The following is a 16,452-nucleotide window of genomic DNA, read 5'->3' on the forward strand; positions in this document are numbered from 1 at the left end:
CCATGCTGTCCATCAAAAGAGGACTGGATTTAAAAAATGTGGTACATATACATGATGGAGTACTACGCAACCATAAAAAAGAACAAAATCATGAATTTCACAGCAACCTGGATGGAAATAGAGTCTATAATACTTAGTGATTTCTCACAAAAACAAAGGTCCGAGTATCACATGTTCTCACTCATATAATGGACCTTGAACATCCAACCTAATACTATAAGAAAATGACTGACAGTAGTGGGAAACTATAGGGGGGGAGGGAGATGGGATTAATGGTAGCAAATATCTGTCTGGGGATGGGGAAGCACCTCTTATCAATAGGGTGCCTGAATGAAACGTATTTGTATACCTAACCCTTAACTGTACCCCATATCACCATAATAAAAAATATTGATTATAAAAAAATTAATAAATAAAAAACTAAAAAATAAAAATAAATTTATTTTGTGTGATATGAGTACAGCTACCCCTGCTTTCTTTTGTTATTTCCTCGCATGGAGTGTTTTTTTCCATCCCTATGCTATGCTATGTTTGAATGTTAGTGTCCCTCCAAAATTCATGTAGTGTATCCTAATCAATATGGTGATGGCATGAGAAAATGAGGCCTGTAGGTGATCTGACGATGAGTGTTCATCCCTCCTGAATTGGGTTAGTTCCCTTACAAAGAAACCTCATGGAATTTCCTTGCCCTTTCCACATTGTGAAGACATAGAGAGAAGGTACTATCTATGAAACATGGAAACATCACCAGATATCAAATCAGCTAGCATGTTAATTTTGGACATATCGGCCTCTAGAACTATATAAATTAAATTTGCTTATGCAGTCATTTAATTTATAGTAATTTATTATAATGGTCCAAGCATTCTCATACAAGTATCTTCATAAGTGTTAACACTGCTACAAAGAAAGCTTGCCAATTATAGTGAATGTCCTTAAAGTTTGAGATATCTGGTTTTGCCCAACTCAACCAATTTATCTAAATCAGGATCATTAACAAGGGGATGGCTTCAGTATATAAGCCAGCAGATTTTATACAATAAGAAGTTATAAATTAGTATGATAAAAATTTTATCTTGTTATTCATATCTTTATTTTTACATAGATTTTTTACCTCTTTTAGAAATTAAAAATGTTTCTATTCAAAAGTGGTTTATCTAAGTAATACTGGTTGAAATAAATGAACATAGAAATTATATTTCATAATCTTATCAAAATTTTCAAAACTCTTCTACACCTAGAAAGGTAAAAATATTATTTGACCTTAAGTTCATGACCAAGTAGGTATTTATAGTTCTCAACATGCATTGTCTTGAATTTTAAACATCTTTATTTTATAGTAAAATATTATTGTGGTTCAAAACTGATATATGTTTAATGTAGAAATATTAGAGTCTATCAATATATAAAAAAAGTTAAACAACTTTGTCCTTGTTAAACAAAGAACCTTATTAAACTTTGTTCTTACTAAACACAAATATAGTATTTTATCTATTTTATTGAATTATCTGCCAATATTTTTTATAAACATCAATTCAGGGCACAAAATATCATATATGTGTATGTGTGTATGCATGCATAGATGGGTGTGTTATGACTGATATTGAACTTTTATAATTTCGTATGTTTATGTAGTGATAGTTACAGACCTAAGTAAATTTTATAATTGGTAAACAAAATTTTTATGATGAGTTTGCATTGCTAAGTGTGCTAGATTGACATCCTGTAGAAATTTATATATTGATGCATTTATTTAACAATAATAAGTAGTAATAACTTATTACTAACATAAAGTATGGCTTAGTTTGGTTTTTACATGTTTGCGAAGTAATACAATTTCAAAGATTAAGATCACAATATTTTTCCATTTGATGTGAAACAGAGAGCCTCAGAAGCAATATAGACATTTTTAAGAGGATTAGGAGTGTGATAGGTAGAAACAGACTCTGAAAAAATTGCATCTAATTTATTGCCTTAAATATTTTATAAATTGGACACATAGCATATTGGTCTGCCAGGTTTGGATATGGTGATTTAAGAAGTGAGGCATTGGTGTCAGGCAACGATTACATTATCACAAATCAACATAGATTTTTATTTAACAATAAAAATTATTTAAACGATACCTGACAAAATTGAAAACTATATTAATAATGAAAACTCTGAACAACTGTGTACGTCTGAAGAATTGACCTATCCCCACCTTCTCTTATTTTGTTTACAGCCAGGATACACAAGTTTCCCATTCTGACACATTGTTCGAAATGATAGTTTTGATGTTTGTGGATTATATCCTTCTTTACAAAGAAACTCAACCTCTTCACCAGATCTGGAATAAAGTTTTTGATGTGCTCGCCACCTAAGTGTTATGTTATATTGTCTCATAATTTCTTCTGATATTACACATGGAGCTGAAAGTAGAAAAAAATAATATTAAGTAATGTACAAAACTTCATAGATGTGCAGATTTTCAAGTAAAATATTCTGCAATGGTTCAGGGATTCTTTCTTAAAACCATTTCCAAACCAGCCTGTAAAGACATCATATAGACTTAAGTAAAGCTAAAATGTCAAATGATATAAAAATGAAGTATCATGTTTAATGTACAATAATTATGTTATTCTCAAAAATTCGTAGCATCAATTATCATATTAAGATCTTTGCATTTTAGAACCTACCACTGCTGCTTTTGTTGGATTAAGATGTAGGTGAAAGGTTACAAATTTTCAGTTATAAGATGGATATGGTCTTGGAATATAATGTACAACATGACATCTGTAGTTAACAATACTGTGTTAGGCTGAGTGTGATGGCTCATACCAATAAGCTCAGTGCTTTTGGAGGCTAAGGCAGAGGGATCACTTGGGGCAAGGGTTCGAAACCAGTCTAGGAAACATCGTAAGACTCTGTCTCTACAAAAAAAATTTAAAAATTAGCCAGACACGATGACATTTCCCTGTAGTTCTAGCTACTCCAGATGCTGAGGTGAGAGAATCACTTCAAGTCAGGAAAACTACTTCGACCCAACCGTTCCAGGCTGCAGTGAGCTCTGATTATGCCATGGCACTCCAGGCTGGGCAACAGAGCAAGATCATGTCTTCAAGACAGAACAAAAAACTCCCAAAAATCAACAACAAAAATATGGTATTGCTTATTTGAAATTCGATAAGAGAGCTGACTTTAAGTGTTCAAGCCTCACCCACATACACAAACATGGGTGATGATATGGGTCAATAATTTGATCTTGGTAATCAATGCAATGATTATAAATTATAAATTGATTTAATTATTACATTGTAAAACAATTATAAATTGATATAATTATTATATTGTAAAACATAGCTATATAATTTTTATTTGTCAATCAAATACGCAAGATAAAATAATAAAGAATTATCTAAACTATACTTTCTCACATATAAATATTTGGTAGGCAAGCATTAGGCAAAATTGTTTGTTAATCTTATAAAAAATTATAAGATAAACAGAAAATATTATACTCATTACATTGATTTTTTTTCAGTATCTGTGACAATCTTAAAGTACTTACCTAAACATTTTGGTGGTTCTGACCATTTTCCATTTATACATGTTATTTGCCTGTTACCCTCAAGTTCATATAAATTCTGGCATTGATACACAACTGATGAATATGGAGCATATACCGCTAAGGGGAATGAAGTAATGTCTCCATTGTGAATAGGTGGAGGGGTCCCACATTTTCCTTCAGAATCTAAAAAAGGATTATTTGATGTATTGAAAGAGCAAATCATTATACAGGTTAAAATAAAGGTAACAAGGCAAATACAAATACAGTACATTATATACTATCAAAACTTGTGACTTCTGATGAAGAAATGATTCCTGAAATACATTTTAATCATTTAAGCTGAGAATTACATTTGTAAGGTCTTTTTTTCTCACTTAAGGTACACATGAAACATTAACAATATGTCTGCTTTGTAGTATCCAAGAAATGTCTTTCTTAATGAAAATAGACTGAACAGACAGATAGCTATGACAGAGTAAGTTTTTTTTAATTTTTTTTTTAGATACAGCATATGGTAAAGTTTGTTAGGTTCCTATTTTTCTTCATTTTCATTTATATCACAAAAGAAAAATTAACTTGAACATATTCTATTCACATGTATAGAATGTTAAAGGAAATTCCTGACTTCCTGTTATAGACAACATAAGGAAAAATGTTTCTACCTATTCCTTTTGTTAAGCAAATCTCAAAATATTAGACATAATGCAAAAAAGATAAAAATAAAAAGACTGAAAGATATAAAGAAGTTTATATGACTAGCAGTGTCAGGACTCACAGAATGACACAAAGGTATGTTCTTTGGGCTATCTTTTGACCTCTGTATTCCTTGGATGGAAGCACTGGAGAGAATTGCAACTCAAAATTGATATGCGATTCAGTTAAAAAAAGAAAATCCCAAGTGGAGACCACTTTCTATACCCCAATGTCTAGGAAAAGAGTAGCCTAACAAGGCCAAAACCTTTTTAAACAATGTCTTACCTACTGTAAGAAAACATCATTCTAAAAACATGACTACCCTTCACTCTCCCTGATAAAAACAAGTCAGATGAGGAACTTAGAGTTTTGAAGTAACAAGACATCTATCTTTCCATTTCCTTGTGATACTTGTGAGGACCAAACAGGAAAACTGGGGTCTTACACCCACATGGCAGTAATAGAATCTGCTAAACTGGAGATTTAAATAAAATTAACCTCTCAAAATATAATACCCAAAATATCCACAATAAAATTAAAATCATTCATTTTATTAAGGAACAGGAAGCTCTTCAAAAATAAAAGACAATCAGCAAAAGACAGCATCAAGATGACATAGATGTTAAAATTACAACAGTGTTTTAAAACCCAGTAAGAAATATGAAACTGAAAATTCTAACAGAAATTTTAAAAACTCACTGGATAGATAATAAATTGGGAGATGACAGAAGGATAAGTTTATGAACTTTAAGATAGAAAAATATCTTCTCCAGTATGAAAATAAACTAAAAACAAAAAAAAATTAACTAAGCTTCAGAGACCTTTAGAAGAAAAAAAAAATCAACCTCCAGAAAGAGGTATTAGACTGAAAAAAATAAAAACAATAATAATAGCTGAAAATTCCCCAAATTGAGTATAAGGCATAAACTTACTTATATAAGAAGCTGAGTAAACTCCAAACAGGATAAGCTCATTAAAATTCATGCCAACACATTAGAGTAAAAATACTTAAATTAAAAAAATTTTATTGAAAGCACCTAGATAGAAAATATGCTTTTCCATTAAGGGATCAAGGAATCAAATAGCAGGGGGTTACTCATTTATAACCATGGAGAACACAAGCAAATGGCAAATTTTTCAAGTGCTAAATAAAAAAAAAAAACCTGTCATTTTCAAATTCTACATCCGGTGACAATATCCTTTAGGAATAAAGGGGTACTCTTCCCAAAGAGTAACTAAGAAAATTTGTCTCCAGTATACCTATCCTTAAAAAATAACTAAAAAGAATAATTCTTCAAATTAAAATAAAAGGATACTAGAAAACTGAGACTTCAGAAAGTAAAAAAGAACCATGTAGTTGATTTTTTTTAAAGTGTGGTAAATATAATAGATTATATTTTTCTAATTGTTTTCCAATTATGTTTGATGTATGTTATATATATAATGCACACTCAGAAAGAGAGACAGAGAGAGAAAGAGAGGGAGAGAGAGAGAGGCTAGAAAAACAATATCTTTTAAAAGGGACAAAAGACCTACACAGAGAGTATACTCAAAAAATAAAAATGAATCAAAATAAGTTTCTTTAAAAGTATTCCTCACAGGTAAGTCCTAACAGCAAAAATGACCTTAAACATAAATGGTCTAAGAATACCAGTTAGAAAACAAAAAGGGCAGAAAAGATATGTAAAACAGACTCAACCAAGTATATGCTGTCTACAAAAAATGCACTTCAACATAAAAATATAGGTAGATTCAAAATTAAACAATGGAAAATCACCAGACAAAAATGGAGTTGGATAATACATTTTCTTGTTAACTTATTACCTCAACACTGTGTAATACAATGTATGTGCTCATATTTCTTTTAAAAATATAGTAGTTCTCCAGTTAGCTCAGTCAGTCACATACTTTTAAATATAATGTATATGCTAAATGTGCCTAAATTTGTATCACATTCTATGATTTATCTCCAACTGCCTGCTCTACATCTTAAAGTGAATATCTCTTAGGGGTGTATGAATAATGTATCTTTTATACATTTATTCCCCAGGAAAAAACTAAGTGTCTTAATGCTTAAGCATTTATTTTTAGAATCTGATTTTTCCTTTAATCCCACCAAATCTTTCTTGAAAATAATATACCAAGTTGGCTTTGTTCACACACACACACAAATTCAATTTTAAGCACCATCATTTCAGTTGTATTTGATAAATACACTCTATAAGAATTACTTCATTTCATTTGCATCAACATATATTACCTCTACTATATCCTCAAAAAATGTAAAGGAAATATAAAACTCTACCTTGACATTGAGGTGGTTCTGTCCAGTTTCCATTTAGACACATCACTTCTACCTCCCCAAACATGTCATAAGGTTTGATACATTCATAACGTACTCTTTCACCAGGTAGATACTTAGTCATCTGTCTTGATATTATATTAGCATTTTTCACTGTGGGTGGATTCACACAGGAAGCATCTGAACAGAAAGAAAAAAAGTATTTCTACCTAGTATTCATTTTGAGTAGCACTTCACAAATAGGTTTGCAAATATCTTTCAAGAGGGATTTAAAATCAATAGGTAATCTATCATAAAAATTTTTGTTGATTTCAGTAAATTTGTATGTACTATTGAGAGAAAGAAGATAAAACAATATTTTTTATAAGATATAAGCTTTCTCATTTTAAAGTCTCTTCTCCATCCCTTACTAGAACACTGATTGCCTTTTTTTATTTTTTTTTTTCCTTTGGAAGTCAATGAAAATTAAAGTTTTCGTGGTCCTGGACATTTCTTTTTGAATTTTAGTAGAATAAATATTGCAAGTTCTATAAATTCATAAAATGCAAAAACATCAGAATAAATATATTATATGGCATCAGATTTTGGTTTGCAAGCATCCTGCTTATTGTAATGTTAGCTTCTTAAGAATAAATACGAGGCATTTCTTGAAGAATGAGTCAAGAATGAACACACTTTTAAATATATCCTAGTTAAAAGAAGAGGAAGATGATCAATCAAAAGATTCCAAATTAAACATGTGAGAAAATATCAGAAAAATAAGTTTGTAAATACAAAATTAACTTTTAATAATTCAAGTACTGAGGTTTAAGGATACCATGCTGAACAATGTGCACTTCATCAGAGGGCTTCAGGTGCATGTATAGTAATAACAGGCTATAGCAATGCTTCTCATACTGAAGTATGCATGAATCCCCTGGAGGGGTAGGTATAATAGTCTCAGAGTCCCATTCTTAGAGTTTTTTTTTTAATATTCATTATGTCTAGAATGAGCTCAGGAACCTTCATTTGCATTTCTAAATTTCCCAAAAGATGATGATTATAATGCTGGCACAAAACACTGAAAAGTATTGAGCTATAAGATAAACTATTAGATACTCAATTCCATCTTTTTACTTTTAGACATGTACTTACTTTGTCCTCCAAAAAATAGATTTATGATGGACATAAATTAAAACATGGGGTTTAAATGATCTTAGAGACAATATATATTTTATTGCCTAAGACACTGTAATTAATAAATTTTAAATTTCATCAAAGTACCTCTGCATGTGGGCCTTCCTATCCATTTCCTATTAACACATGTTACAGTATTTGATCCAACCAACTGGTAATGTTCTGGACATGTATATGCCACTTGTTCTCCTGACCTATATGAATTCTTCTTCTGTCCGATGAATGTGACATTATCAAAGCTGGGCAAGCTATCACAATCTGTTTCTGAAATAGAAAAAATATGTTACTTGTCCTGAGAATCTTTAGAGATTAATTATATACAACAGTTCTATTCTAAAATATTAGATACCTATAGAACAATGAATACTGTATAATATTTTTCTCATAACAACAAAATTTGTTAGCAATTTTGACTTCATTTCATCAAATTGTTCTAAAAGTATCAAAAATATAAAATGAGAGCAATATCAGAAGCTAGAAGGGGTAATGGTAGCAACAGAACTTGCTTTTACAAATTTTGCATTCAAATTATATTTTGTCCATACTTGCCACTTATATTATGCATGTATTTCTATTTTTTGCTTCTGGAAAATGCAAATACCTATAATTGCTTTAAATATTCCAGAAAATGTATTTGTAGTGAGATAGTTTATTAAACTGACAGAAAATTAAATAAAGATGAGAGATTCATAAACAGGATCTGACTATGCTTTAAAAACGGAGAGAAGAAGTCTGAGAATGTGTATCAGAAGAGGCTGAAAGTTCACACAAGACGATATGAAAATGAGGTAATTTGACATAAAATGTTCAACGTTTTTATTACAAGAGCTGTAATTTTCTGTAACAACTTAGAACTTTCAAGAGATACCTTGTGAAATAGTAGAGTTAGTTTACTTTCTTTGTACTATTTATACATTGAATTAAAGATATTTATTATACATGTAATAAAATTAAATACACTATACTTATGCATTCTGGTGGGTGGGACCATCTATCTCCTAGACATTTTATAAATGAAGGTCCTTCAATTCCAAAACCTTGGGAACATCTGTACATAACTTCTTCTCCATATTGGTAACTGTCTGAACTGTGCAGGGCAAAACCATTAGGTATCTCAGGTAGCGGTGACCTACAAGGAAGTCCTAAAAAAATGTAGAGATGAATTCATGTTTCATTTATTCAGAAATTTAATTTTATGTACCAGTTTTCATATTTAGTAGTTTTATTTGCAAATAAATAATAACACGAGTTACTATGATATCACAGAGAAGGTGCATAAATGTTTCCTAAAACCAATATTCTGGTGTCATTCATCTGTCTAATTGTCACAGAGTAAGAACTGAAAACTAAAATTGTCAATACCTTTAAGAAAGAGATAACCAATACTTATCTAACCAATGATTAGTGATAAAAGAAAATACATTGAGGACTAAAAATCCTAGGAAAAGTATCACATATTGTAAGAAGTCAGAAGGAACATTTTTAGAACATATACAAAGTTTTTAAACTTAATGGCAAAGCAAACACAACAACTTTCATGAGCATGTAGGTTTAATTCCACTACATATTACATTAAAAAAAGAAATGCCAGAATAAAAAGTGATTCTATAATGAAACATTGAAATTTACAAAAATAAGATAGATTCAATAGTGCAAAAAAATATTTATTGATATAATATATAGATTATTATTATATAGTAATTAAAATTATTCTGTTGCCTGAATTGATAATAGGTTATTTTTAATGATTTCCATTCTAAGCAGAAATTGAGTTTTCATATTGTTCTCACCTACACACTGAGGTGGAGTATTCCATTTTCCCATGTCACAAGTTACTTCATTTTTTTCAGATATGCTGAAACCATCTTCACAAATATAACTTAATTTAGTACCATGTCTGTAAAGCCTGGGTTCAGTTGTTTCTCTCTTTTCTTCTGAAGAGTTAGAGGATTTAATGGCTCCATGTTCTATATGAGGTGGTTGAGAACATGGAATTTTTTCTATATGAGGAACAGAAGTCAAAGAGTCAAAAACAAATACAATATTTAAATTGAAATATTTAAAAAGTACTGGTTAGGATTTTAAAATATATAACTTGAAGAAATAATATTAAAAACATAAACATATTTAAACTTGTGGGGATATATATCTTTATATATTCTTATTATATTTATATACACACATACATATATATATAACCTGGATATTCTAAAACCATATCTATATTACCACTCTCATGTTCATTCATTGCTTATTCATGCCCTGTTTATCATGGGGAGTAAAATATGCATAAACAGAAATATTATCTGATATTTACATAACATTCCAAGGATTTGCGCTATATTTTTTTTAAATAAGTAAGAAAACGGTGATTAATGTAAGTGCCTAGATCATAATTTATTGTGTCAGGATAAATTAATAGATAAAAAGAAAAAAAATTTTTTCTTTATTTACACAAAGCACAGGGATGTGTTAACCTCATTTGAAAGAATGTTACAACAAAATTGTACACTACTGACCTTTACATTGTGGTATTGACTGCCATCTACCATCTTTGCATATTATTTCATTTGATCCCTGAATTAGAGAATTTTCTTGGCAGAAAACAGACACTTTTTCTCCATCCTGATAATTCAATGTGGTTGTCATATGCCGAGAATTGGGAATTTGAGGTGGAGGTGGACATAATTGTATTTGTGCCTCTAAAATATATTAAAATTAGATTTCTTGATGAAAAAAATCACAATTCTAAAACATTGAAGAGACAATTTTCAATAAATAAAAACTCAATGGTTATGTCTTATAAATGATTATGTAGTGATTATTCATTTCTAGTACATATGTAATACTATATGTAACTGTAGAGTAGCTTGTCACTTTTGGTTTGTATTCATAATCTTCCTTGTAGTTTTTTAAAACAAATCTATTATTTGCTTAAGTAATCTTGCATAATTTATACAAAATAAACTATAATTATTTCTTTTTATTCAGAAATAACATTTAATGATTTTTTTTCATTGTTAAAAACTAGGTGAACAGTTCTTAAATTTAATATACTTCTGAACAATCCTTCACATGTTGTTTTCTAAAGATCAAATAAAAATGTTTAATAAAGTAGAGAGATAATTTCTTTTAGTCTAATCCCTATACTTAACACAAATACAAAACAATAGTCATGATTATAAGGTAAAAATTATACAGTAGCTCTGTATACTAAAATATTATTAATAATGCAGTTTTTGAGAATCAAGATATGAGCTAGCTGATTTTGCTTTTATAATCATCTTATTCTAGCATGAAAATGCCACTAAAAAATTCACTATTCTTTCAACATCTTATGATTTCCTGTAAGCATTATTAGTTGGAAAATTCATTTTAATGGCAGAACAATAAGACTTCAGTCCAAAAAGGAAAGATTCATTTTGATGAGCTCTTTAATCATAGAACACACAGTAGTGAATTTTCAACTCTTAAACTAATTCTACCACTCAGTGAAGATTATTATTGTAGTAGGCATATTCATGAGAACACTTTTTTGTTGAACAGTATTTACTCTTACCATTAGATTGGTTATGATATGTAAAAGGTCCAATAACTCTGCCAAGGGCATTGTAATCACTTTACCAGCATAATCAGTTCATATATTAATGGCTTCTTTGATTAAGGTGCAACACAAAACATTTCTAGGAAATGTGTCTTGACAGAGTTTCTTATACCTTTTTCACTAACTAACCAGACAGGGGCTGTCATCACTTAACTTGACTTCTCCTTCCAGCAATAAATTCATCATTGCCTCTGTCAAATAACTGCATGCTCATTCCCGGCCCCCACCCAGGTGGAGAATGTTGTAAAAGGAAGTCTTCTTTTACAATTTCCTTTAGTTGACCTTCATCTTTTTTGAAATTCATGAAATGTTTCTTTTACCAGTTTGTCTAGATCTGCCTTTTCTTGATATTCTAGCTCAGGGTTTCCTTCCAGTACAATGAATACTACCATTAGTAACTCCACAATGATCTGTCTGTACTTTGGCTGTCACTATTTCCCACATATCTTCAACAAGGAGAGACAAACTCATCTCATACATGATCATATCTGACAGGGTTGATTGCTGTGGCAAATGCTTCTTTGCCACAATGATATCATTTTGTGTACACTCCAGAATCTGTCATAACCAGTCATAGAACCTACTGGGAGTTTTATTCAAAGACCCATCGATATGACACCTATTCAACCAATATCTTCCATTCTGTTGAGACTGGAGAATATCCAACAGAAGTTGCTGAACTTTACTAAGTGACATTTGTTATAAGCCCATGGTTGACTTGTCTCTACCTCAGATCTGTAGTGTGTACTCCATAGCATGGATGATCCACCCAATTTGTATTTTCAGCATATCTCCAGATAACTCAAGGTTACTGGAGATAATCCAGCCAATATAGATGACCAGTTCTTTCTTAGTAATCACTCCCCCTCTCATCATGGATTGTATACTTGAAACAGCTGAAGTTCTTAATCACTCTCAGAGACAAAAGGTTTAGAGATAGCCTCTTTTTCATGCCCAAAGGCACCCAGACCTGTTTGCCATGCACTAAAACATTAGTAATGGATGGGGCCAAGCTGTCCACTACTTTACTTGCTACACAGCATACAACCGACCAATGCTGCCAGCTCTTCTATAGACTTTCTCAATATGATCAGAAATGGTACCTCCCTTTGTGAGGACGTTGGGGCCTTCTCTTTATAGTAATATACCTAGTAAAATTACTTGCATAGCCAGATAACTACAGTTGTGCAGTTTTTGAAGAATTCATGGGTGGGTTTGTTTTTCCTTTCAGTAATGTTGATATCTGATCACTGTTCCAATTCAGGGGCATCAGGGTACTGTTTTGATGTTTAACTTTTGAATGTTTGGTAAGTTCTAGTTCCTCAAAATCTTAGATTCTGGAAGTTTTGTAGGAAGTCAGGTTGTTTTAAAACAGCTCCAGATATTAGTGTCTGTAGACAATCAACATGAACTTTGGCTCCTCCAATCACTCCTTTTTAAAAGGCTGCTTGCATATTTGACATGGGGTTGAACCTTCTACCTCTTTTATTGTCTTTCTGGATAAGAACAAGAAAAAGCAGGCAGCCATGCATTTTCCAATATTCCTTAATGAATTGTAGAATATTCTTCATATCATCTATCAGCAAGAAAACAACTTGAGCCATGTAAAAATCACGTAGGTCAAATAACTGGGTAAAAAACCACAGTCTTTCCTAGAATATGATAAATGGTTGATGTACTGAGGTAGCCAATGGGCTATCTGGTCTTCCAGAGAATACTAACTTTTAATTGATACCCAGTTGGAAATAGGCTGTATATGAATGGGTTCTACTTGTTGAGGGGTTTGAGTTTGAAGACCGTATATATTGAGAAAAACCAGAAGACACTGGCTTTCTGCTACAAGTGCTACATGAACCACAAATCATCTTGCAGTGGACTTTGATTGGAAAACTTCATGCTCATGTTATGCTGATTCTGTATGGAACATAGCACTTGACATGATTAATGTCTTTAGGATTAATTCATCAGCCAGGAGTTTTGCAATGATATAAGGGCTTGTCTCCACAAAAATAGTTTTCCATTATGGCCATGGTTGCTGGGAAATCACTTTTTCCTATTAGGTTTTTTTTTTTTCATATTCTACAAAGTCAGTTACCATATAATAGTACTTTGGTACAAAGGGATATCCTTCTGTGGTCTGGTGAAGTACACAGACCAAAGAATATCAAAAAAATCCTGATATTCCTTCACTTGCTTGAGATTGCCCCTAAAAACACCATCAATCATCATGTAAGTAAAAATATGGGAAATTCACATTCAATGCCATGAAATAACTTAATTTCAGCTGGTTTGTAATAGCATCTATTGGAATCTTCCAGTTACGTTCTATATTCACCTGTCAAGAAACACTTAAATCCATATTTTCTGTTCAATTTTCTAACCACTTTATTAAGTGTCTGCCTAAGGAGAATGTCTTCATCCATGGCAAAGGTGAAATAACTGATACAGGGGTGAAGGACAGCATCTGTGCTATGTGATCTTGATTCTCTGGGTAACAGTGGGCACAAGGTTTGCCTGTTGTGACTGTGTACATTGAAATCTACAAATATAACTGATCAAGTACAGCCCGGTTTCCTAAAAAGATGAATCCATTAACTGCTTCTGAGCTGCTTTTGCTAAGTCAACAGAGTTTGAATGTAGCTCTGAACTGCCATTATATTTGCTTCCTTTTCCTAGATACCAAAGTCAGGCACACGCTAAACTCTTTCTACACAAAATAAAGGTTTTGAATAAAAGAGATTCCATCAGTGTTGGAGATAATCTGAAGTCCTGAGGAAATAATTTCCACAAGAGAAAGGAGATAGAGTGATACTGCATTTATCTGGAGATGACTATATTCCTCATAGGAGATAATTCATCTTCTGTATGAACATTGAAAACAGAGAGAAGGCATGTTGTTGGGCACAGATCCTGTTTAAACTGACAGAACTTATCAGCCTGGCACATAAAGCAGTAGAGAATCCCTCTCATACACTTTATGGCTGAGTGTTACAACTTGTGGGTCCTTCAATGAACCTGTATGCAAGAACCAAAGTCAAGGCCCCGGCAGCACAATACAGGCTGTCATGGATCTTTGCCTTCTGATCACCACTGCATGTTTTAGTGGGGAAAAGACCAGTCATTGGACTTTGATACAGCAGCAATGTTGACTAGAAAATTCTGTATAGTTATCTAATTTGTCCCAGAGAGTTTCATTATCAGGTCTTAGTAGATGAATGCTTTTAAGTGGTTCATAAACTGAACCAGACCATAAGAAAAGTCGGTGGAGAGGAGGTGATTGCATCAGAGGAGCTAGCCATTTCAAATTGTTGACTCTAGTGATAAGTATCCTAGGCTAGGTCACAAAAATCTCAAACTGAATGCTTGGTCTGAGCTCTTTGCTCCAAGACCTTCCAGCCCACTTGGCCATGAGTCGCCTCTCCCACTCCTAATCGCACTCCGGCCACCATCTCCTCATTTTAATTATTTCTAAACTTTAAGATATTTTAACTGAACTGCATACTCTTAATAACAAACATTAAATAAAAACTGATATTAGAAACTTTTCAGAGTTATTCATGACCAAATATATTAGGATTAGATTAAAACTCTCACAAAATATTCTGCCAATAGAATCTGCTAACCAGAGGAAGAATTGCATTTAGTAAATAATCAGTTTGATACTGACAAATGGCAAATATAGGTATTAAAATGTTCACTCATGATTTATAGTGTGCTATCTAAAGTTTGAAGTTCCCCTGAAGCTATCATTTACTACTTTACCTATTCTGTCTAGGGATATATAAATTCATGGTATGCACTCAGTTTAATGTATCACACAGTCTGGTTTTAGTTATGGTAATCAAGTATAAAATATACTTCTGTAAACTTGAGCTCCTATTAAACTGAGATACCTCAGAGATATCTTGTTGGTTCTTAAAGTGAAAATGAAGCATGACCTGTTTGATTGTGAAAGGAGTCTAGATAGACCTGGAGGCAATCAAGTCTTTCTCTGATTTCTTGAATTTGCTTTCTTATAACATACTATATGCTTTACTTCATTAAAAACTTTTTGTGAGTATACCATGGGAACTCGTATAAATCCTTTCAATTTTCTGACATTTTCTTATCAATTCAGAGAGATAGCTGACTAAATAAACTTCATTAATGATTATTAATAACTTCAAGTTTTCTATTTCTTCTCATAATATTCTGCCTAATATGCCTATAATATTCTTTACATAGGCAATTCTGACTATGTAATATTCTACCTATAATATTTATTGTATTATTTAATATTTTATCAAAAAATGTATCCTATATTTTGTTTTTAAGTATTTTAACATAGTTAAAAATTATTCTTATGCAATTTATTTTAAATTATTAACTATAAACAATTTGCTTATGGCTTAATGATTCTATCTTTCTAGATTGTAATACTTGTTGCTTTTATTTTCTTCTTAGACTTCTAGTATTTTTTAATGTGAACTATATCTCTGCTTTAGCTGTATCCCACTGATTTTACTATATCCTACAATCATTGTCATTTAACTCAAGTATTTTTTGATAGTAATTGAGAAAGTAGTTGTTTAATAAATTTGTGAAGTAGATAAATAACTGTCATAAACCAGCTTAGCCTAATTCTACAACTTGATATTGTATGCATATTTTATGTGAAAATGAAACAATCACTAAGATAGAATAGACCATACACCATGCAATTTAAAAATGAATACATTTCAAAATATTGAAATATTCACAATATTTTTGACAACAGCATTAAATTAGAAACCAGTAAAAATAAGTTATTTATAAAAGCAAATGTTTTGAATTTAAACAACAAACTTGTAAATAATTGATGGTTCAAAGGACAAAGCACAAAGGAAATTAGAAAACTATTCAAATAAGAAGAAAATTAGCATAGGCAACATAGAAAGATCTTAGCTCTACAAAAGGTTAAAAAAAATTAGCCAGCCATGGTGGTATATGTCTATAGTTCCAGCTACTCAAGTGGCTGAGGTGGAAAGATTGCCTGGACCCTGGAGGTCGAGGCTATGGTAGCCGTCATCATACCAATACACGCCAGCTCCAGTTTGTTTGACTAAGTGAGACCACAACTTCAAAAAAAAAGAAGAAAGAAAAGCCAAA

At 31.5% G+C, this 16,452-nt stretch overlaps 1 protein-coding gene and 1 pseudogene across 1 annotated transcript; both read right to left on the reverse strand.

Annotated features, from left to right (window-relative positions):
• Nucleotides 1-1,950: 1,950 nt before the first annotated feature.
• LOC103262588 (complement factor H-like) lies at nt 1,951-11,331 on the reverse strand. Its single transcript, XM_008060220.1, has 8 exons — nt 11,281-11,331; nt 10,241-10,421; nt 9,512-9,721; nt 8,687-8,863; nt 7,809-7,985; nt 6,549-6,725; nt 3,551-3,733; nt 1,951-2,411 (listed from the first exon to the last, which is right to left on the reverse strand). Exons 1-8 carry the CDS (start codon nt 11,329-11,331, stop codon nt 2,194-2,196), a joined length of 1,374 nt encoding a protein of 457 aa, XP_008058411.1. The 3' UTR covers nt 1,951-2,193.
• Nucleotides 11,332-11,445: 114 nt separating this feature from the next.
• LOC103262587 lies at nt 11,446-14,624 on the reverse strand (annotated as a pseudogene).
• Between the last annotated feature and the right edge of the window lie 1,828 nt (nt 14,625-16,452).

The sequence above is a fragment of the Carlito syrichta genome, unplaced genomic scaffold (genome assembly GCF_000164805.1).
Source record: "Carlito syrichta isolate Samal-C Ts95f unplaced genomic scaffold, Tarsius_syrichta-2.0.1 Scaffold304559, whole genome shotgun sequence".
Taxonomy (NCBI): Eukaryota; Metazoa; Chordata; class Mammalia; order Primates; family Tarsiidae; genus Carlito; species Carlito syrichta.

What these genes read in the sequence shown, in the direction of transcription:
- LOC103262588 (XM_008060220.1), bottom strand. Translation starts at nt 11,331, where the DNA reads ATGCCCTTGGCAGAGTTATTGGACCTTTTACATATCATAACCAATCTA. An exon ending in CCACCCACCAGAATGCATAA is followed by an intron (nt 7,986 to 8,686) that starts GTATAGTGTATT and finishes TTTCTATTTCAG; the next exon opens with AAACAGATTGTGATAGCTTG. An exon ending in AGGAAGGCCCACATGCAGAG is followed by an intron (nt 6,726 to 7,808) that starts GTACTTTGATGA and finishes CTTTCTGTTCAG; the next exon opens with ATGCTTCCTGTGTGAATCCA.